Source organism: Alligator mississippiensis, chromosome 5 (genome assembly GCF_030867095.1).
Source record: "Alligator mississippiensis isolate rAllMis1 chromosome 5, rAllMis1, whole genome shotgun sequence".
Taxonomy (NCBI): domain Eukaryota; kingdom Metazoa; phylum Chordata; order Crocodylia; family Alligatoridae; genus Alligator; species Alligator mississippiensis.
In genome coordinates, this window is record NC_081828.1 from 191,910,215 (window position 1) to 191,934,294 (window position 24,080).

General features: G+C 41.0%; 1 protein-coding gene across 10 annotated transcripts in view; it reads left to right on the top strand.

Annotated features, from left to right (window-relative positions):
- SVIL (supervillin) overlaps nt 1-24,080 on the top strand; it is a 102,965-nt gene that overhangs the window by 59,611 nt on the left and 19,274 nt on the right. For 6 of the 10 annotated variants that reach the window (XM_019498267.2, XM_019498297.2, XM_019498280.2 and 3 more), the window contains 12 exons: nt 2,438-2,485; nt 3,053-3,130; nt 3,658-3,723; nt 12,913-13,066; nt 17,110-17,199; nt 17,287-17,373; nt 18,472-18,649; nt 19,014-19,186; nt 20,383-20,538; nt 21,259-21,395; nt 21,899-22,046; nt 22,172-22,317. In XM_019498267.2, the coding sequence (XP_019353812.2) occupies nt 2,438-2,485; nt 3,053-3,130; nt 3,658-3,723; nt 12,913-13,066; nt 17,110-17,199; nt 17,287-17,373; nt 18,472-18,649; nt 19,014-19,186; nt 20,383-20,538; nt 21,259-21,395; nt 21,899-22,046; nt 22,172-22,317 (1,461 nt within the window). The remainder of the gene's footprint in view (nt 1-2,437; nt 2,486-3,052; nt 3,131-3,657; nt 3,724-12,912; nt 13,067-17,109; nt 17,200-17,286; nt 17,374-18,471; nt 18,650-19,013; nt 19,187-20,382; nt 20,539-21,258; nt 21,396-21,898; nt 22,047-22,171; nt 22,318-24,080) is intronic. The other 4 variants (XM_059729128.1, XM_059729127.1, XM_019498291.2 and 1 more) reach the window with 4 other exon arrangements.

Below are 24,080 nucleotides of genomic sequence, written 5' to 3' on the forward strand. Positions count from 1 at the left end.
TGGAGTGCCCATCAGCTGACGGGTTCTCCCAGCTGTGGAAGTGCTCAGGAGCCAAGGGCTCCAAGTGCTCCCTCACCTTCAAGGCTCTGGTGCTGGCCACACTTTCAATTTATGGCACCTAGGAACCAGTTATCATATTGTTTCCTTTTTATGGCACCATCAATTGAATGAACATGTGTAATATTGGTATCTCGGGTTACTAGTCCAAGTTACTACTTAAGACGTGATTGACTGGTTAATTCCATCATAAGTGTAATGTCTGCCAGAGACTAGAGAGTAATTTTATACTTGAATGAAGAAACATATGGTTTAAAAGCAAATGTGTTTTTGAAAAGTCTCTTAATAGGAAAGGTAGATTAAGATGAGTCCTTGTGTGGTGGTTGTCCTGTGGATTGTTTCTAATCATAATTAATACCCTGGGGTGGTTATAATAATTTAAGTCGGGTAAGCAAAGCTGTAGGACCACAGTCAAATGGATTAGTTTCTAAAACAACCTGCTTTTAAGATACAAGTAACTAACATTCCTCAAATAGAACACAACTTTAAAAAATGGCTTGTAAACTTTTTGAATGTTAACTTCTGCCTATTTTGAGCCTAGAGCCTAAATCGAAAAGTTAGCACTTAAGCTACGAGGTAGCTGAGTATCATATCACAACTGGAAAAATCTGACTTTGGGAATAGTTTTCCATATTTTGTGGCATGTGATAATACCCAGAACTATGATGACATCAATGATGCTGTTTCAAAAAACAATTAGGTTCCAGTGAAGCTTTATATTTAGTTTCTAATGCTATCTGGTATTCTAAACTCTGCTGGTACTATAGTTTCAGATTATCTTCCATATATTCTTGGTGGGCCTTCAGAATGTTAATTGTCAATGAAACATGTTGATGGAGTGAGTTATTGCTGTGTTTCAGGAAGACTGTGCAACAGCATTCAGCTCCACAAAGTATCTGTGAATTGGGTAATACTTGGAGATTACATACGTTTAGAAAATGTATGGTGTTGCTTGTTGTTGCAAAAGAGCACAGGAGCTGTTTTGAATACTGAACATTTTGGGAGCTTTTTTAAAAAAAATATACAAAACAAAAAAAAATTCACTTACTGGAATTGTCCTAACCACAGGCAATTGGTAATGTACTTCTGTTCAAAATTTAAAACATGTATGTTCAAAATTAAAACATGCAGTTTACAAATGCCACTTGTTTCTCCAGCTGTAGTACATCACTTTTCAGATTTGATATGGTTAGGCATGGTTTTAAAAAGCCCATAGCAAAGCCTAACTTAGGTTGATTGAAGCAAGGGTGTGTAAAATGTAAGTTGAAATTGTCAAATGTGTTTAAAAAAAATAAATAATCCAGGTTTACTGAGGGTTGAAAGACTGAGTTTCTTCATATTTGTGCTTTAGTTAACATACCTGTTCAATCTTGGTCAAAATGCTTAAAACACTGTAAGCAGTTGTCTACAAACAAGATCTTTCCATCAGTATGGAAATTAAGAGTTTCCCTATAAGTGTTAAATTCACGTATATGTAGTCTAACACATTTTGAGTAACATACAGTTCAAGGAAAACTTACATTGGTGTCTCCAGATGGAACAGACAAAGGAGGGATAAAATAGAGGAGACTATCAAGATTTGTTAGGAAAACATTTTTTTTTTTAATCTGTTTGTTTATCTTATGTTGGAGGCTGTTGTGAGGAGTCTTAGGTTTTTGGAGGTATGGCACAGCATGTGCATGCAGGTTATAGAACAGCCAATACATTAGTGAAAATGTTGCCCAGCTCCTAGCCCAATAACTAGATAAAATCTCAAATGTACCAAATCCTACTTCTATGGGGAGGTCACATATTGGATTTAGTATGTTGTTTTTATTTCTCAAGCTTGGCAGTAGCTTACCTGTTTCCAGTTTTGTTTCCCAGAAATTCAGTCCTTCATAGCATCAAAAGAATAGCATTCTACTGAAATGAATTCCTATTTTATAGTCTTTTTATGTCTAAATCTATTTAGATTTCTGCAGTAGTGTGATTTTCAGCTATGCTCTAGTAGCAGTCAGTCAAGTTCAGAATACATGTAATTCCTATGGCAAGATGCTGCAAACTCCTGATGTAAATCAGTAACACACATGCTTTTAGCAAATATCAGGATTGTGAATTGTTGTCATTCAGAATTACCATGAAGATGACGCACACAACCCTGAAGGGGTAAGCCCTTTAGGAACGAAGAAAAAAAAAGTGTGACCTCGAGACAAGATTAGTCTGGGTTACTGTAATAGCTTTATCTCTTTCATACGTGGCATCCACAGTGCGTGCATGTGCGTAGTTTTAATCAGACCTGGAGCATGAATGGGATGGAATGGATTGCAAGTTGAGCTATTCTCTAACAAACTGCACCTTTCTAGCATTCCATGCAATGTTTCCTATTTGTTTTAACCTGTAGGAAGAAGGAAGAATTACAGACGATAATGCCATGTCTAATCAGCTTTGGGTAAGCCTAACTGATGAAGGGGTTATTCTAGGCTTTGGCTAGAGTAGTGAATTCACTTTTGCTGAGTGCTGTGTGTTAGCATTTCCCTCCAGACATCTTTCCAGTTAATATTCAAGTTTTAGAAAACATCATTTCATTTTATCCAGAAGATGGATGGCTCTTGTTCCAGTGAAGGGCTGATTACCCGTGCAGTGGAAACATTCATGTTGTGGTTGATATGCTTCAGTAATTTAATGGATCATGAAAGCAGAGATTAAAAACATCTGAGTATGAAGAGTGTTTCTCCTGTGTGTGCTACTTAGTTTTGCATTAAATTGCTGTGATATTGTCTTTAACTCCATTTAATTAGTGTATGAAGTAGCTTTGATTTAAACCATGCTGTGTTGTGTGTGAACGTTTTCCAGTACTGGCTTTTCAATAGGGAGAACATTTCTAAAAGGTTAGGCTTGAAGCTGCAATATGAAATGGTTTCTTAAGTACATGTTGTATTTTTTTTTTTCTCCTCCATCTTTTGACCAATCACTCCCTCCCTCTAATTCTTGTGGTTTGCTTCTACCCCTGCTTTAGGAACCCGTCTATGCTTCTACTTATTCTCCTGCTACACCTGCTGCCCATAAATTTCATCCTTTTGTACCTATTAACCAGGTGAGCAAAAGTCTGCACACTTGAAATGTGCCTCTTAGATTCCTGATTACTTTGATAGGGAATCAGTTATTCTCCTGACTGACTATTCTCCCTAGTAAGTACTTGTCCAAAAAAATGAAGCATCATAGCTCTGTTGTGTATATTCCTCTCTCACTTTACAAAAATTGAATAGACTTCCATTACAGGTGGTTGTGATTTAAACACATTCAAGTGCACTGGGATGTACATTGTGTTCTCTACTGCGCTGTAAACTATTAGAAACTTGCTGTGAGAGGGTTGTTAAAGGAGGATGTCCAACTGCTTCATATTTGGAAATATCCTGCCCTCTCTGCATTAAGTTTCTGCCAAAAATATATATGAATTTAAGTTCAATTTGTGTAATAAATTGAACAGTCTGCTCTGGTACCTCCAGAGTACTTTTTTTCTAGTTCTTATACTAAAATATTTTTTTAAAGATTGGCACATCCTGCTTCTATTCTATTCTTTTTATCTCCTGTCTTCCTGACTTTTGTTTCTCTTCCTTTAAGGTCAGTAGTACTAGTTTGACAGAATCAAGCCCCTTGATCTTTGAGCGTCATCCTTGGAGATGGAAGGTGAAATACCATATAAACATCCTGTTTGTTTAATTTGAGAGGCATATGACAGAAGTAATTTGATCTTTTGCTTGGGAACAAAATTAAGTACCTAGAAATCTTAGGAGAGCTTCATATGAAGCTTCAGTAGAAGTCTATATGTTATAGCTCTGGTGTTCCTGTTTAAATAAGTTTTGAAGAACTGATTTATAAGCAACTAATAGATAATAAGGTCTCATAAAGTAATTTGCTTTCTTCAGTTTACCAGTTCAGATTAGTACAGTGAGCAAAAGCAAAATTCCACCCTTCCTCCAGAGCAAATGATATCTAAAGTTTTACATGATCAGATTGTGGGGATACAAAGACTGAAGAAATGAAAGGAGGCTAAAGGAAATTTGAAAGTGAGCAAGTAAGGAAGAACATTTCATTTAAAAGTTTGAATGAAACTGATATGTGCAACTCTGATCTTGCTTGATACTATCTCCCCATCTTCTCCCTCTCAACTAAAATCTATGGTTGTAGTGTTACAGGAAAATATCACCAAGTAAATCTCTCAGCATCTTAGGGCATTTTTACATGTGCTCTGGGACATGGTGCCAGGTACTTTAATAAGCGAGCCACACTAATTAAAAGGGCCCACGCATCAAATGTATCAGTGTCCCCACACTGAAAAAATGGCAGCGGGGCACTTTGAACTAAAGTTCATCGAATGTGTTTTATTTCAAGGAGCCCCGCTGCCATTTTTTCAGCATGGGGATGCTGATCCATGTGACACAGAAGGCTACCCAAGCATGGCAGTTTCCATGCTCCAGCAGACTTGATTAATCGAGTCTTCTCCGATGCACTGGATATCCAGCGCATTGGAGCAGGCTCCCTGCAATTCTGCCCATAGAGACTAAATCATTCAGAAAAGCATAAGCTTTCATAAGTAACAGGTATAACAGTCAGATGCTATAGCATCTGTTGTTATTGATAACAATAATATAACTCACTTGAAGGCATGAAACTTTCTACCAACAGATATGCTAACTCAAGTAATCAAAGCACATGTATTCAACAAAGAGGAAAACCCCAAAATTGTCCTAAAATGCTGTAACCATAGATTTCAACTGGGAGTATGGGGAATTGTGAATTAGGAGACAACTTTGAATTTCAGATGACCCCCCCCCCCCCAATAATTAGATTCTGTACATGGAAACTTGTAAATTTGTTGTTGTTTTCAGTGTATTTAATCTCATTCCTGGAAGGTTGTCTTTAAATTCACCCCCTTCCCCTTCTGCCTTCTCCCCCTACTGTCGCAATGGGGAAAGCCATAGCAGGGGCAGGTTGCCTGGCCTCCTTGTCCTCCCACCTGCTCCCTCTGTACTTCCTGGTACCTACCCTGTGCTATCCCATCTCTCCCTGGCCCAGCCTCTTGTGCTTTGCAGCAGGTTCAATTCTGGTTCTGGCTCCAGCCTGGGATACAGAGCACATATGGCTCCAGCCCAGTCAGGCAGTTGCAGCAGTGGCAACTCCAGCCCAGGCTTGGGGCCAGAGTTGGAGCTATAGCAGCCTCTCTGCCACTGTGCAGTCTCCCCTGTGCTTTCCACCAGGGTCATGCATTGTGTGGTCTTCCCCACACTCCCTCCTGTGCCTACCCTGGTGGCACCATACAATCTCCGCTGTGCTTTTCTCCCTGCACCAAGTGGTCTTCCCCAGGTGTTTGGGGCCACAGCTGGAGCAGCTGCCTGCCCCAGACCATACTGAAATCCAAGATGAGGTTGCTTTTTCCCCCGTGTTGAACTGGAGAGGAGGGGACTTTGCCTGCGATTTGGGTAAACACAGTAGTATAAAGCAGGATCAGAGTTGCACAGATCAGCACAAACTTTTGAATGCAGTGTTCTGTCTTTCTCTCACTTTCAAATTCTCTAACCTTCTTTCAGTGCTCTCAGCATCTGATGAGTGGCCTGGTGCTTACGAGAGCTTATGCTGTTCTGAATGAGTTACTCCAAGGTCTCACCCTGCCCTGCCTTCTGCCTGCATTCAGACTAATGCAGTTGCTTACTTCTGTCAGCAAATGAGAAACTATTTTACATTTCTAGAGCTTGGAAATACATTTTTCTTTTACCAGGTTAATCTGTTTATAGCAATTGGTGTGAAGTTTTCCTTTTATGAATGTTACTCTTGACTTCTAATTTGGGGCTGGTAGCTTTTGGACTATGCTTTCAGACTATGTTAAATTCAGAGTTTATGAAGCAGAGGCAATGGATATGTTACCAAGTTACCATGTAACCTTAGCTAACCTGTCCTTGTTCCAACACCGAACTGCTAATATCAGATTTTCAAGTCACAGACAGACTTTTTGTGACAGGACTATTCCCCATGCTGTTTGCACAAAACACTACCTGAATAACTTAAGAAAGCAAACATTGTAGCTTGTATTAGCTTCTAGTCAACAGGAAAAAGGAATGTGTTTGGGAATTTTCTTTTCTGCTCCATTTATTATAAAAATCTGCAGGAGAAACCCGAATTCATAAGTTACATCTATTAAAATTCTATGGTGCAGTGTGTTTGGAAACTCTGACCTTGCTAGTTTCTGTATTACAAGCTACACAACTCCTTCTTCACTTCTTTGCAAGCTTTATAGTATAGTTTTAAAGGAAGTTGGCTTCCTTTTACGTTCTACTTCATTTTTCTCTCTCCTTTCAGCTAGGGACAGCCTTAAGCATCACTGCATATATTTATCTACTGAATCTTTCATCTCTTGCATGGTGACGCATCATCTTGGGTTGTGATTTTTTTGTAAGCTGAAGAGGCATTTCTTGGAATGGAAACCTACAAGGAACACTTGATATTGTTCAGAGTGGTATATTTACTTGGTTGTAGGCCATTCTTCCCTGTCAATTCATAAAGTATAGTAACACAAAGCCCAAAGAAAAAATGTGTAAAAGGAGACTATCATCTGATCTGATCACTTGTATAATGCAAGCCAGCCACTCTCTAATAATTCTTGGATCAAACCTATAATGTCTCTTGTGAGTTGCAGCATATTGTTTAGAGAGAGATCCAGCTTGATTCACACCCTTTGAGTGAAGGAGTGCGCACTGCAATTCTAAGTATGCTGTTCCAATGTTTAATTACCCTCACTATTAAAATTGATCCCTAATTTGTCCACCTTCAGCTTACAGCCTTTGGATCTCTTTGCATCTTTCTCTGCTACATTAAAGAGATGCAGGCTGTCAGACATGCCTCTCCCAGGGGTACTTGTAGACTGCAACTGGTTGCCTCATAACTCTCTTCAGTAAAGCATGGAGCTACTTCAGTTTTCCTTTCATACAAGGTTTTCCAGAATTGTAATAATTTTAGTAGTTGTTTCCAGTTTGTCAACTTTCTTTTAGAAGTGTGGACACCACAACTAGACATGGTCTTGTAGTCACTATCTTGCTAATGAGACCTGTTACAGATACTTTTGTATGCAGAAGTAATAATTCTGTTTGTACATATAATAATTAGTCAGATCAAGTCTGTTACCTACAACATTGTACTGTGTTAATTGAAATCTGAATCTTTTTCAGGGCAATTCCTTCCTTCATCCTGATTTTTATAGTTGTATAACCTTGTATTCAGCTCTTTTAAAGTGTATGGTCCTCATCTGGTGTTGCCCACCTTATCAAATGTTTCAGAAAGATACAAAATTATAACAAATTATACATTTTTCATCCATAGAATCTAATTATTGGGGGTTATGTTATAATCAGGGTCATCTTCAATTCAAATAAGCACAGTAATTTTTCCTGATTTACTTATTGAACACTTCCTTATGGTTCTTTTTATTTTACTGGCATAGATTTTTCTCATTGATACCTTTTCAGCTCTTCCTGTCAGCTTTCCTATTCATGACTTTCCACCTATTTTGATGACCTTTACAATTTTTCCATCTGTATTATCTGTATTAATTGTTCTTTAACCAAAGAAGATGGAGTTTAGTCAGCATTTTTAAACACCTCCTGCTCATCATTCATATTTTTATGTCTAAATAATTTCTTCTATCCATTTTAGGAAATTGGCTTTTTTTGCAGCACAAAGTATATGCCATATTTACTTGAATAGAAGATGACCCCCAATAATTAGACTGAAATATATGTATATGGAAAATATATTATATATGGAAAATGTAGACATTTGTTATAACTTTCCAGGTATAGAATCTAATTAATGGAGTTTTGCCTTGAACTTATCCCCCTCCCACTACTACATCAGGGAAAATAAATCTGGGGGGATCAAGTAGCCTCATTCCCCTTTGCTGTCTGTCCCCTGCTGTTGCTTCCTTCTGCAGTCGTCCCCCCCTCCCCCTGCCCCCTTCACTGTCAGACCTGGCTCTCACTAAGTGCATGGAAGTGAGGGGTAAATATGAAAGCACTGACCTTGGAAGAAACACTTTTTACCATATAGGCAAATTACCACAGGTACCCATAGACTTAGATCATCCAGAATTGATGCATTGCACCTTTTTTTAAATTACTGCAAGTTTTAGCACAGGTATTCCATAAATTACACTTTTAACCAGCACTTTTATACCTACTTATATGTAGTACAAACTATACATATTTAGTCCAAAGAAAAAAGGCTCATCATATGATGTGTACTTGGGCTGGGCCCTAGGAGAATCAACAGCCTTTTAAGCCACGGTGACCCCACAGCTCAGCACTACTTGGTGTGTACTCCATATTACATCCTGTCCCATCCCCCCCCCCACACACACACACACACACGCACGCACACACAAAGGATCCATGTGCTAATTAGCCCCCACTTATGACTGGAACTTGGTGTTCTTGTCATAAATCGTGGGATCCTCCAAAAACTTATATGCAGATGAGGCACAGGGCAACCATCTCATGAATGGCAGTGACACACTAATCGTATGCAACAAGCCAAGAGAGGGGGTGACAGAGGGATTCTGAATTAACTGTTTCCAGACCCTTCTGGTGCTGTTTGCCAGACATTAAAGGCTAGTGAAGAAACGGCACATTTCGATAGCAGCCTTCAGCTACCTGGAGGGGGGTTCCAGAGAGGATGGAGCTGGACTGTTCTCAGTGGTAGCAAATGACAGAACAAGGAGCAATGGTCTCAAGTTGCAGCAAGGGAAGTTTAGGTTAGATATTAGGACAAACTTTCTCACTAGGAGGGTAGTAAAGCACAGGAATGGGTTACCTAGAGAGGTGGTGGAATCCCTGTCCTTGGAGGTTTTTAAGGCCTGGCTTGACAAAGCCCTGGCTGGAATGATCTAGTAGTGGATGGTCCTGTCTCATATTTAAGTAAATATGGTATACATTATTGATCAGCAGGGATCTGGGTTTTCCATTCACCACAGAAAAACACAGTAAAAACTGGATTATCTCATTTTAAGGAGAAAAACCCAGATTTTCTCCTTTTAAAGGAGAAAAAAGTGGGAAATGGCAGGTTTCCCCTTGTAGGCTGGGGGGAGCAGGAAAAGGGCGGTCAGGCAGGGGCCTCCATGTGCCTGTGTTCACAGGCACGTGGCTGCCAGGCAGCCTGCAGAGCAGCTCCGCACAGTAAGTCTGGCATGGGGTGGGGGGAATTGAGGCCCCCGTGCGAGGGAGGGAGTTGGGCAAGCTGCTGCCCAGCTGCGGCATGCACGGGGCCTGGGACCAAAATGTGTGGCCGCAGAGCCTGGGTGGGAAGCGGCTCGTCCAGGGGGCAGGGGGGCTGGATCCCCACTGTTGCACACACTCCCAGGAGCTAACATGGTGGGCACATGCCCCCCAGATGTGTGCAAGGGGCACAGGTGGGCTGCATGGTGCAGGCTCATGCTTCCCACCCTGCTGCCCTCTCCTTCAGGGCCCAGCAGGCAAGACCCAGCACAGCAGGGCAGAGTGGGATGGGGGGGGAAAGCCCAGTGCTGCCACTACAAGCCCTGCCCTGCTGTGGTGAGGCGTTCCCTTCCCGCCCGGCAGCAACAGGACTGGCAGCATAGGGTACCCATTGTACCCTTTGTGCGTGGAGCTCCCAGTGGTGGCACAGAGTTTCCCCGCCCAGCCCCACTCTTCCCTGATGTGCTGGGTCCTACCCCCTAGGCCATGGAGGCCCCGGGGGGTGGGCAGCAGGGCAGGGAGCCTCGAGCCCACAGTAGGCAGCTTACACCCACCCCTTGCCCCCCATGGGCTCTGCTCTGGCCATGCCACCCACTGGGGAGGGGGAGCCGGGCCTGAGCTCTGGTCCACCCCGCCGCAGCAGTCACCACCTCCCACAGACAGCAGCCAGGGCTCGAGCAGTGCTGGGAGGGTAGGGGCTGCGGACCTGGGTCCCTGGCCCCGTATCCCTGGTACCTAGGGTCCCCTCTGGCAGAGCTGGGGGGGATCTGTGGAGTGGAGAGTGAGGGGCAGTGGCATGAGTCAGGCAACGGCATGGGCAGGGCACTGGCATATCAGGGCTGCTCAGTACCACAAAGCAGTGGGGTGTGGAGACAGCTGCAGCTGCACCTGCATCCTGGTGAGCAAAGGGGGAAGGGGGAGCTCTGATTTTTTTTCCATGATAAAAACCCCAAAATCAAATGCCAACATTTATAGGTATTTAGAATGTATCTTATTATAGTGTTTGAGGTGCTGGCAGGCTTCCAACGTGCTTTAAAATTGTAAATATATCAATAAAATATTGTGTTCAACTGATACCTATATATATAGTGGCATTTCATTTTAATTGTGGAAAAATGAAGATTTGGGGATTTTAAATTAGAGAATTAGTTATTTTTTAACAGAGAAACCCAGGCTCCCTGCTGATCAGGCTTGTATTCTGTTTGCACACAACAAATTAGATTGTGATACCTGTTTCTTACGCAACCATCAGATTTTAGTTCAGTTATTTGATTCATCTTTACCCATGAGAGTGAGGTATTATATGAAATCACCCTAAATTGGTTTGAAAAGTTAGGAAATTTAATTTTTAGAAATGTCATGGCTTATGCAGTGTTAAGTACCCCAACCCCAGTGATGCTTTGTACATGATGGATGTTTAAGGAACTGCTTATCCTCTTCCCTCTATCCAGTTGAGTGATCTGTATCTCACCTAACCATCTTGTGGTTGTATTAGTGCACAGATAATAAATGTTTCAGGTCTGGTCCTTCTGAATTGTTAGGAGCAATAAAGCATAGATGCAGTCTCTGAGGCATTTGTAGCTTTAAAAGATAAACCTTTTCCATAAAACAAGGTTGTTAACCTTGGTTTGATAATGTACTCATTTTGCATATAATATCTGCCTTGTGCCTTCAGTCAGATAGATATTCTTTTCCTGTCCACATCTCCCCTCTAGTTTTGCTGAGATCTATGATGTGTTGAGGGGGCTGGTTTCTGTATATAGAGTTTCTAAAGCCTTCTGGAAACCTCCCTGATATAATGTATCATGTGAATATAGGCTTGTTATTTCTTGATGGCTCAGACCCAGTGGCTTTGAACCTTTTTTGATCCCAGACTGATCTGTTGGGTTTCTAGACCCAGCGGTGAGGTGGCTGAAGTCCAAAGTGAAGTTGTACAAAGCAGTTTGGTACAGTTATCTGAACTAGCTCTGCACACAGTGCCTCCTGAACCAGAAGCAGCAAACTGGCAGTTAGTACAGCACTGCACCCAGGCTAGGGATCTGCAGTCCATCAGTTGAGAACTGCTGGCTTACATGATGACTGAACATTATGGTGATATAAAGCAAATTCTGAATATTTTATCTAAGTTGCCATTTTTCCTATAGTAGAAATGCCTAGCAGCCTTGTTAGCATTTCTGTTGAACTGAGAACAAAAAACAGTTGTCATAGAAAGCTGGAAGGATTGGGGGGCAGGGACAGCAGTGTACCAGTCCTAGTGTGGACTGCTTCTTTAGTTTATCTTCCAATTGCTGCTGACAAATTACATGGTCTTTCCAGGTGAATTCAGAAAGTTGCAAGAAAAATTCCTTTCGTTTGCCCCAGGGTCATGGCAGTGTTCCCATAAAGCATTAAGTTATGATGAATTCATTTAGCATGGTCAGCTTTAGCATTCAAAAATCCTGAACAAGGCAGTCTTTAAAACATCTCTCTCTCAATGTTGAGTGTGCTTTTTATTTGTTCTGGCTTAAACTGGAAGATGTGCTTACTTCATGGACACAAACCGTTGCCTTCCTCTTTTTCTGTATTGTAAGGGCTAGAAATGTTTTTCAAGAACAGCTCAGAATTAAAAAAAAAAAAAAAATGCTCAATACCAGAAATTGGGGATACCAGGGAAATGCCAAATATGAACCTAGGGGTGAAGGAGGAAGGATTGAGAGTTGGTGATGCTGTTCTGTGCTCTATCCTGTTTGAGGTTTCTGCATAATGAGATTTCCCCGCTAATGCCAATATAGTGCAACCACTTAATGTAACTGTCTGACTTTCTAGTCTGACCCAGCTAAAAGAAGGGAGGAATTTATGCCATTGCAGGAACTAAACTACGTGTGTATATACCCCTTCTCCAGTCTGCAGTGTGGATGGAAGTTGTTGAGATGTTAGCTTCTCATAGCTACTTCCTGTCATAAAGTCATTGACTATCACTCTTTTAAAAACTAGCTAGTTTGCAAAAGCTGTGGGTGAGACAAAAGACATTTGGAATGGTCTTGGCTACTAGACAAATTGTTCAAAAGAGCAAGCTGGCACAGATCCCAAAGTGATTCACCTCTCTGGAGACAAGGCTGCTAAGCCGGCTTGGAGAACTGAGTTACAGCAAGAGACTAAATTAAACATTTTGAACTCAAGTCGCATATCTAGTCCTATTCCAGTGTGCCTATTGCAAATTCACGCGTTTGGAAGCTCCTCTCAGAAATTACACAAACAGATCTACCAATAATATTTCAAAGTACCAAATCCTGGAAAAATTAACCCATTTAATCTGGTCATATTCATAGAGATTTTTTTCATTATAAAAAATGAAGCTAATTGTTGTTTTGAGTGAATCTAGGTAGTTGCAAGAAAGGGGCCCAGGGCACCCCCAATTGAAGTTTCATCTTTTATATCCTAATGGAGCAGTAAAACACAGGCACTTTTTAAAGTGTGGGCTCACTGGGCTTTAGTAGGTATGGATTTCCCTTAGCAACTTGTCAGTGTTTACTTGCTTGAGAAGCTAATGGCCAAAATAGTTAGTATTCCTTTTGCTTTGTGTTGGGGGCAGGCTTCCCATTGAAGCCTCTCTCTTTTTCTGTTTTCCCCTCTCCAGAAACAGAGAATGGCAGATCGTCAGGAGAGTCAAATGTCTATTGAAGAAAGAAAACACCAAATTACTGCCCGAGAAGAAGCCTGGAAGACAAAGGGTAAAGGAGCAGCCAATGACTCCACGCAGTTCACTGTGGCTGGCCGAATGGTAAAAAAAGGTCTGTAAGGAAGTCAGCCAAATATAAATAAGCCATCACGTATCTGTCTAGACCAAACGGAGTAAGGGCTAATGTTAAATAGAAACATTATTTGTATTTAGCAAGAAAAAGGCTGTTTATCTTCAGCCCTGTGTCATGGCATTGTAGCATGTGCTGTGACTCCTAGTTGTGGTTTGCACGGATCATCTTATCCTGCCGTGTTTGCATTCATAGAGTGATAAAGCTCATAGTAAAAAAAGCAATGGCAGATTGTTTATATTCGCATACCTCCTTCAATTTTTGTCTCTGTCTAGCCCAAAGGGCACAATCAGATTGCCCTTGTTACATAACTGACAGATGAAAATGAATGTGCTCTGTCTCTAATAAGAATTGTGAAACTTAGCTTTTGACCTGTAACTGACTTTTTTTTTTCCTTTTCTTCTTTCTGGGATCACTCAAAATAAAATATTTAGCAAATGCTCCTGTGTTGATTTGAGGATTTGGGTAGGAAATGAAATTCAGGGGCATCATTATTACTGTCTTTACTTGAATATAAGATGACATCCCCCCCCCAACAATTAGATTCTATATATGGAAATGTTAGAAAGTTGTTATAATTTTCCAGGTATAGAATCCTAAGTAGTGGAGGGTTGTCTTGAATCTCAGTAGGGAAAGCAGTGGCTGGGGGTTGGGTGGCCCCCTTGCCCTCTGCTCCACCTACTTCTCCTTTATAGTCTTCCTGCCCCTCTGCCACCTGCATCCCACAGCCTCTGCCCCTTCCCCCACCCCCACCCCCAAATCCCCAGTCTCTGCCTATCCCTGGCACTGCTGATCAGTTGGGCAGGGAAGGAGTTTCCATATGATCCATGCGGGGGAGAGACCCTACCCTGAGCTGGAGTGGAGCTACACCTGACAGTAAGGGGCAGAGGGATAATGGGGTGGATCAAGGGCAGAAGCTTCAGAGGGGAAGCGGAAGGCAGGGCAAGAGGCTGTTGTGGGTCTGACTTTTGCCCCAATCCAGGCTTAAGGCTAGAGTAAGAGCTGCTGCAGCTGCCTGCTTGCCCCCTCTTTCATAAGTGAATATAAGATGAGGAGCTTTTTTTCCCCTTGCCCAAGGGGGGGGGGGGACCTAGTCTTATATTCGAGTAAATATGGTAGTATCAGAGCCAGCCTTAGGGGTAGGTGGTGTGGGAGACTACCCAGGGGGGTGGTCAGGCATGGTGCAGTTCTGCAGGCAGGGGCAGGGCAGTGAGGTACAGTTCTGTTATTACTATTCAGGCAGCAAAGGGGGATGGTTGTTAAAACCTGTGAAGTAAAGGAACAATGGGTCATTAACAGGCCATTGACTCCTTTTGCTGCCTGATTAGTAATACATACCAAAGCTATACCACCCAGGGGAGAGGGATGACTGCTTGATGGCAGTGGTGGTGGCAGGAGCAGGGCCAGATCCAGGATGCTTGTTTTAATTTTCACCAGTTGTGAAGGAAGGAAACAAAACGTCGCAAGTACCTAAGAAGAGGATGTCAGGGACATAGAACAGTAAACGAAAAGCTCGGTTAATGACTGCAATGAAAAAAATGCAGACATGATAAAAAAAATACTTGAAAACTGTTGATGATAACCTGTGCAGTAGTAGTGAGATGATGGTCACAGCAGACGCATCAGATGAAAAATGCATAGATTATCCACAATTCAACTTCCAAGAATTATTGCAAGAGAAACAAAGAGATCCAAATGAAATAGAAATTCTTCATCTGGACCAGAGTAATAGTGATGCCACTAATGACAGAGATGAACCAACTCATGTTATAGGCATTGGCAATGCCATTTCTATCCTGCTTTATGGCCCATTCTAATGCCCAGTATTCAAGATCTGCTAGTGACCAATGATCCACCAAAAGTAAAGGACATGGGTTTTCCTCTGGGTGAGCAATAGCACCACATTTCTATGACATTTTTATACAGAAACCCTTGAAAATGGCAAGGTTCTGAAGCAGCAATGACTACTTTACTTGGAATCAACTGAAATTGTTTTCAGTTTCCAATGCAAGTTCTTTGACTTGAATGCAAAATCATCCCCTTGGAGCTTTCAATATAACATGATGCAACTACCTGATAAAATTTAAAAGAAGCACTGCTGTGTCCTTCATTGCATGTTGACGTATGAAAAGAACTCTAATATTAACAGTGTGAACCTCTACAAAGAACTTGGCTATCTCCAGAGTCTACTTCCAGCGGACTGTTGTGCTCCTCAAGAAGTTGTACAATTCATTTACAACAATGAATTTCATGACAACTTCCCATACCCATGGATAGCATTCAGAATCCTGTTAACCATGCCCATAATGGTGGCAAGCAACAAACAAAGCTTCTCAAACCTGAAGTTCTTAAAAACATATTTGCAATCGACCATGGGAGACGACAGGCAATCTTTGCTGGCTATCCTGTTGAGAATGCTGTGGCTCAAAATATAGACCTGTCACAAGCAATATCAGAGAAAATAAACTTTGGTCTTGGGTATTCTCCTGCTCCCTTTCATGGTTCCCACACACCAGTCCACCAACAAGCTCTTATGTATGTTTATATAACGTCTTTGTGGAAATAGCAATTGCTTAATAGAAGAGTAATGTTGAGAAAGTATTAAATACATCTGGAGTGGTTGCTTTTGCTCTTAATGCAGTTTTACTCCTCATGCCCAGCTGACTTCTGGGTCACCAACAAGTTTTCAGTGGTCCACAGACTGGAGATTGAGAACCTGAGTTAAATCTTTCTAGGTGCTTTTTAAAAATGTAATAGTAATAATCTGAAGGGAACCGTTCAGTTGCAGTTGAGTGCTGCTCAGTGCTGTGGAGTACCTGAGCCATCAAGTAAACATGTCAATACAAGTAATATGGGCTGAGTTTTATTTAGATTAACTACATGACATATTGCCCAGGTGAGGGAATTCTTAAAGATGAGCTTTAATTTTAGAACACAAGGGGGGGATACAGCAAACTATACAGGAAATGTGTTTGTGTTTTCCCTTGGGTTTTTGTTTGTCAATTTGTGATCTGGACCTTTCTCGCCATCTAGTGCTGCCCTCTGCAGTGCTGTGTGAATCCTTGCATGCTCTCCTACAACCTACCAGCTGGTTTAAAATCTGCCCCAAGCTTAGGCCTCTCAATTAATGGCAAAATGTGTGTTCATTACTGAGCTGCCTGACTTGTGTTCTGAATTCACTTGAGTGTTTGGTAATTACTGCATGCTAAGGCCTGTTAGTGATTGAGTCTTTCATGCAAAAATAATGGAAGCAGTTGTTGACTTAACATACTGAGTCTGCATAGGCTTATCTGATCAAAACAGTTAAGTGTCCAAAGCAAGACTTAAATTAGTGAGGCTCAGTAATTAGCAAGCAGTTAGTAAATGAAAAATAGTGGTTACCTTTGTAAAAAGTTATCAGGTTTCAGTATATTGTTCTAATGAGTATGACAACCCTTCATTCCAAATAGTGTCACTTGACTCACTGAATCTACATCTGTTCGTGTAAGAAATGGTCTAAATGCATTTATTGGTTTTAATGTATTCTGCTTAGCATTGTGCTAGCTACTGGGAGGTGGTAGGGGTAGAAAATAATGTATGTTGGATCAAGGCTCCTAACAAACACTGTACACCTCCCAAATGGGCATAGTACACTACTGCCTTGCTGTTTCAACTCATTCCTATATCCTGCAAATAAAAGTCAGTGTCCTATGACTTTGGTTATTGTTAGGTATAAGGAATGGAATTACCTTAACAATTTCAGTCTTTCTGCTACCTAGATTTGGAATTTCTTTTCCCAAGAATTGTTCTAAACAATAACCCCACCGATTACCTGCAAAGTACATGGTTTTCCCCCAAAATTGCACATTTCTATGATGTGCAAATTCTGTAACGTGCAACACAAAACTTATGAACTGTAATGATTTTAAAATGAACAAAAAAATTGCCCTTATGGAGGTCTTTTCTCACTGTAGATTACTTTAGCAGGTGTTTCCTGGTTGACAGGGAATATGGCAATCTCAAAAACTTTTATTTTTATTTTTCAGGTTTGGCTTCACCAAGTGCCCTAACTCCAGTGACATCCCCTTTCTCTAGCAGGCTCAAGTCCACCACCCCAATATCAAAGCCTATGGAAGGTGGGTAATAAAAATTACTGAAACCTATGCTCATGTTTTTATATGCTTTAATCTCACAGTGACTTCTGACTTTTCTACATTGGTTAGAAATTGAAGCCAGGCCTGATATGCAATTAGAATCAGACATGAAGCTGGACAAGCTGGAATCCTTCTTGGGAAGGCTGAACAACAAAGGTTTGTAAAAATAGTTCAAGGAGACATTATGCTATTTGTCTCACTTGGGTAACTAAGCATTTCTTAGTTACAGTACCTGAAAACAAAAATGCATGTACCTATGCATTCCACCAAGACTATAATGGTCATTAGTGAACTTTACCCTGACCCGCTGTTCTTTTTATAGAATTTCAAAGAGAGACTTTAAAAAATAAATAATTCTATGTGGACTGTTCCTTTTATCATCATAATTCCTGTATATTCTTCCTTCTAGAACAGTGTCCAGATTAATATTTAGAACAGTGGCCACACAGGCACTGGGCCCATTTGTGGGAATTGAGCCCTGGGGGTCTGATGCCACCCCTTCCTGCCCCCCTTCATGCTAGGATTGAGTGTTGGATCCAGCGTGCAGGGCTGGAGTTTTTTGGCAGCAGGAGAGCAATGCCACCATTTCCCTACCACCAAATTTCTGGACCTCTGGGAAGCCCCATGGGACAGATGACACTGCCCCACAAGTTGGATCTGGAGATTGAGCATGCCTGCATTAGAAAATCATATTGCCAGTTTGGACCTTGAAGAAAAACCTGACACTCCTTATAATTCATGTTATGGCTCGTGGGGAGGGAGGGAAGATGGTATGAAGTAAGTTACTCTCATGTCCTGCTCCTTTTGCTTTTCTCATGCGTCTGACTTCAACACTGCAAGTTCTTTGGGACTGAACCATTTCTATATTTTGTGTGATGTCAGGCATGTCAGAATTGAGTGCATGTCCCTTCCTTTACCAGGGGCGATTAAAAACAAGCTGTCTCCTAAAAATTTACATTGAGGTTATGCTTCCCTGTGGAACCTGGAGTAGCATCTTTCTCCAAGTAACCCCTGCTCCATCCTTCAGAGTAAGAATGATAGATAGAAGTTTGTCCTCTTTGTTTTAGGAAACCAAAGAAACCCACATGTATCTATCATGCCAAATCACGTCATTTTGGGATAGTTTTTCAATTTGCTGTCTCTCTTTGCACCCCTTTCAAAAAAAAACCCGAAACAAACCAAAAAAAAATCCCAAAATTTTGACTGAAAACACATCAGGGTATTATGGTGTTTAAGCAAATCTTTTCTCTGCAGTTGGTGGGATGCAAGAAACAGTACTAACGGTCACAGGAAAATCTGTGAAAGAGGTGATGAAGCTGGATGATGATGAAACCTTTTCCAAATTTTACCGTCACACGGATTTCCCCACTTCCTCAGTGCCTTTGGAGCTGGATGAGGACTTTGATGCCATCTTTGATCCTTATGCACCAAAGTGAGCACCTTAATTTTCACAATTATGAATGAATAAAAAACTTCCCAGGGCCCTTTTTCCACCCTTCCCATCCTCTGACAAAGAGGAAGAAATGCCCAGCTTCCTTTCTACAAAATAAATTAAAACTTTTCACTTTGATTACGGGTACAAAATGTTCTGTAGTTTTGTAGATGACTCCTAAGAGTGCCCATGTCTGGGTTCTTCATGATCATCCTTTGTGCATGTATCAGTGACCTGACTTGTCTGTTTACTGCCGGAGGTTGAGTGTCCTCCTAATACAAAGCAAGTCTCTAGCCATCGTTAGTTTCTAAGAAAATCATGAAGTTTGATCATCTGAAGATTATAAACTTTGTTTGGTTCTTAGGCTAATTTCTTCTGTAGCAGAGCACAAACGTGCAGTGAGGCCTGTGCGCAGAGTTCAGGCCTCAAGAAATCCCCTCCGAATGCTGGCAGCAAGAGAGGACATTCTTCACGAGTACACTGAACAGAGGCTAAATGTTGCCTTCATGGAGTCCAAGCGAATGAAAGTAGAGAAAAGTGAGTTGATTTGCTGGCCTTGGCACACTGTTCTCTTTAGTAGCAAAGGACTAAAAGATGGAGCTGTGCTAGCCTCTGAGAATTCAGAGCTTTTTTTTTTTTAATTTTAGTTAGCTGAATGTTAAGTATTAAATCACAGTTGACTGAAATGAATGAAATTAAGCATTTGGCTTCTTGAAGGAAGGTTACCAACCTTTCTGCTCTGTGACCAGCTCTTCTAGTCTAGCCAGCTGTAGGAGCACTATTGTGTTTTTCAGGTTAGGCAGAGGGTGGAGAGATGAAGATAGCAGAAGCAAATGGGCAGGTCTTGCAGTAAGGTGATAGTTGAATGGCAGTGTACTTTCATTACGAGAAAGGAGCAAAAATAACTAATTTTCTTCCTAGTAAATTGTTCTCAATTATAAGCCATAATGATCCCTGGGGAACCTGCACAGCCTTCATAGTTTCCATCCATTAGCTCCCCTAAAGCATAACAGCTTTCTGATAGCAGTTGAAGAACAGTTCACTCGCATACTGCATTTCCATCTAACCACACGATTAACACATGACACTGCTGTAGGATTTGCTCATAACAATTTGGACCAACATTTTTAGTGCACTGGTGAAGTTTCCCTTACTTCACTAATAAAGAGAATTCATCTTAATTTTGTCTGTCATGATGAAAGGAAACTCAGATTAATGCTTCTGTTGAAGTACAGTATTTAAACTTGGGAAATTGCTGTTGTCTTTGGTTGGGCAATAGCCATCTGCTGCCAAGACTTTATTCTTTTTTTACAGTAAATTGTGGTGCTTAAGATTTGGACTTGTAAATGTCTGTTGCATCACAGTAGCCGAGACATGTCTGCTTTTTGTAATCATTGATCATTTATATAGCTTTGCAGATATACTTAGTGCTTTACAAAACATTGAATGAATCTCCACTGAGGCTGGAATTTCTGCCAAATAGAGTAGATTTGCTGTAAATTAATTATTGGTTTATTATCCCATGATATCCAGAAACTTGTCTAAAAACTAAAACAATCAAAATCCTTGAACTAGCTGTTATCCAGTTCAGCCTGATGTCTCTTAATGTCAGCAGCAACAAGAAAAGGCTGGGGGGGAGGGGGAAAGTATTTAAAAGCATCTAAAACACAGAAAGCAAATAATAATATGTTCCTGTGTTTTGCTTTTCTTGTCTTTCTGTGCATGTGGATCAGTGTCCACCAACTCAAACTTCTCAGAAGTAGCACTTGCTGGCTTAGCGAGCAAGGAGAACTTCAGCAGTGTCAATCTACGGAGTGTCAACCTAACTGAACAGAACTCCAACAACAGTGCTGTGCCGTACAAGAAACTGATGCTCTTGCAGGTTAAAGGTATGCAAGAATTTTGTACCGTATTGGTACATGTGTAGTTGGGGAAAATCTACATCTTGTATCTCTTTGTACTGATAGCACTGCCCTGAAATGTTTAAAGCCAAAAGAATAGGTGAAGGTTGTGGGGTAGAAATGTATCATACCAAGTAAGTGTACTTGGTGGTGACTGTCATATATCCGACAGGTGGAAATGAGACTTCACTTAAGGATATCTGTTTTTTTGTTGTGTTGGTGCTGTTTCAATATTCCCCAGTTTACTTAGAATGACTCAGAGTATGAGAATTTAAGCGGCATTATGTTGCCATTAGATAATTTTGCAACACCATTAATGCTGTGCATCTGTGCTCAGTACTGTCTACTCTTTTGTCAAGCTGAAATTCTTGAAAATCTGCTACGGATTTTTGAGCATCCAGTAAGGAAATAAAGCAGTTTCAGAAATCATGCGAGTTCTGGAACATGCCTTTTTTTCTCTAGGTCACATAAAGCTTCCAGAGCAGGAACACTGGCAATAATAGAAATACAGGTTAAAGGAAGGAAACAAAGTAGTTTTCTTGAGTGTGAACCAAATATTACTCTTTTTAATTATTCTTATAATGAAAGATTTTTGGAAATGGATTATTAGTACTCTAGAATCAAGCTAATTTTTCATTCAAAATTAAACATCTTGAAAGGTTAGTGACAGTATTCATAGGAATATAATTACTCTGGTTTTACATTTAGGAAGAAGACATGTTCAGACAAGATTAGTTGAGCCAAGGGCTTCATCACTGAACAGTGGAGACTGCTTCCTCTTGTTAAGTCCACATTACTGTTTCCTGTGGGTAGGAGAGTTTGCAAATGTCATAGAAAAAGCAAAGGTTAGTACTCCTCATTTTCGAGGCATCACAGCCCATTTCTTCCTTTCATACAGTCAGCTCTTGATGTCGGTTATCTGAACAATCTAGTTTCATTGCACTCACAAAACAGTGTCTTATTGAACTGATACTGGCCTGTCGTTAGCTATTCCTTCAAAATATCCACTCTTGGATTTAATGAAACGCTGACATAAGAGCATGCACATTGCAAAATACAGAAATCCTCAGGAAAGACTTGCAATAAAAAAAAAAATGAATTGTAGGATGTCCTTTTCCCTGCAACATTTTCATAGTGTGAGTTCTCATTCTAATGCACACACAAGGCCTGGTGCACTTCTGTCACTTCTCTAAAGATTTTTGTTTTTAATGAAAATAAAGTAATGGCCGTTAGTGCTGCTACCTGCCATACTGTTTTCTTCCTCTTTCCTGTGTTTTCCCGAAAATTCATTGTGTACAAATGTCCTACAGACCTAAGTGATCATACTCAGATAAAGTTTCTCTCCTAGGCTTCAGAACTTGCAACTTTAATTCAGACAAAGAGGGAACTTGGCTGTAGAGCTTCTTATGTACAGACTATTGAAGAAGGAATAAATACCCATACCCATGCAGCCAAAGATTTTTGGAAACTTCTCAGTGGTCAGACAAGTTATCAGTGTAAGAGGTTTTTATCTTTTGTTTTTCAATACCTGATGTTCTGTCACAGGAAAACTTACTACATTGGTTGCTCCAAGGCAGAGAAATTTGAAATTAAAAATGTTTTCAATATTTTTCTCATTAAGCTGCTGGAAACCCTGAAGAAGATGAAATGTACGAAGCCGCAATAATTGAAACAAATTGTGTTTACCGTTTAGTAGATGATAAACTTATTCCTGAGGATGACTACTGGGGCAAAATGCCAAAATGTACCCTGCTACAACCAAAAGAGGTACAATAAGTAGTATTTAAAGTTTTTGTATTTGCAAGTTTCCTCTGGAAACTCCCTTTGATGTCCCCTAGAGGTCCAAATTTTGCCTCTTCTGTTCAGTGTGTATCTGAGGCCACTGGATGAGATTTGTGCAGAGATTTGGAGGGAGGTGCCATCAGTATGCTAGTAATACCCAGCTCTACCTCCTTTCTTATCTGACTCAGGCCCTGCAGTGTCATTCCTTTCCCAATGCCTAGCTGCAGTTGGGGATTGAATGCAGGCGAACCACATTGAAACTGAATCTAAACAATACAGAGGTGATGGTGGTGAGCAGACTGCTTGACTGGGTGGAAGGAATACTTATTGGAGTTTGGTGTCCCCTTACCACTCAAGTTTGCAGCCTTGAGGTGCTCCTGGATATTCAGGTGGCAGTGGCAGCTACCTCTCACCTAGTCCATCTGGTGGAAGGCTGCAGTCCTTTCTTTCGGATTCAGATCTGGCCATTACCCTACATGTCTTTGTAACCTTGAGGCTAGAGTACTGCAGTGGGCCCTCTGTGGGTCTGCCCTTGAAGACTTGGAAGTGACACTAGTGCAGAATGTGGCAGCCTGCCTTTTGATGTGGGGGGCGGGGTCCAAAGGAGCACATAACTCCAGTGCTCTAGAGTCTGCACTGTCTCCCAATAGTTTTCATTTCAAGGTGCTGGTTTTTACCTATAAGACCCTAAACAATCTGGGTCACAAGTCCCAATGTGATCTCCAAGGTCTGCTGAGAGCAACCTCCTGCAGGTACTGTCAATGTGCCAAGTCTTCTTGGCAAAAACAGGTGGGGAGGCTATTCTCAGCAGTTGCTTCTCAGCTTTGGGACTTCCTCCATATTGAGACCTGCCAAATCTCAAGTCTCGACATCTTTCCAGAAGCATTGTATGACTTTCCTATGTAGTCAGGTGTTTAGCCTGTTTAGGGGGGTTCTGATTTACATTTATACTCATTTGCCTTTTAAGTTGTTTTCTTTTGTTAGTTCTGCTGTTTTACAACCTGTTCTGTCATCTTGTTGTAAGGTGCTCTGAGCTTTTGTTGGGAAGGGTGTCACATAAAACAAAATAAGTGCTGATACTCTTTGAGTGTTCGGTAAGTTTCTAGGCATGCAGCTGCAAATATGCGTCTGCAAACTAACTGGAAATCAGTTTTTCAAAAGTGAAGAAGCTTTTGGATCCTTCTCTGCCAGTAGTGGAATGTAGATTGCCTGGTTCCAGGAAAGAAAAAAGAAATAAGTATGTTTCCTCGGTGCTATGAAAGCTTTGGACCCTGTTGTCCATGGTGGATTCTTTCACTCCCACTGCGTAAATACCAAACTGGACAGTCGTAAGAAAGACATTTTTCCTCTCCTCAACAACAGTATTCCACCGTTGGCAAGCTTTTGCTGCAGCTACACCATACAGATAAGAGGGACTGAAAGTTGGTTTCCTGAATGTCACTATCACTTTTTGACCAGTAAGAGACCTCAATTCTCCTAGTTTGATTCCACTCCTACATAAGTGTGTTTCTTTATAGTATCCATTTTACTTATCAAAAAGGCAGGCAATTCCTCCATGCAAAACAAACAATGCATGGCATTGTATACATTGTACTATGGCTGCTTCTATCTTGGAGTCAGCTGCTTTTTGTCATGTGACACTTGTATGGGTTTGTTTTTCAGCATTAATTACAGCAGTAGTAAGGTTATTGATGTTCTAGATGCAACTGAACATATTTTCCCTGAAACTAGTTTATTGTAATTTTTCC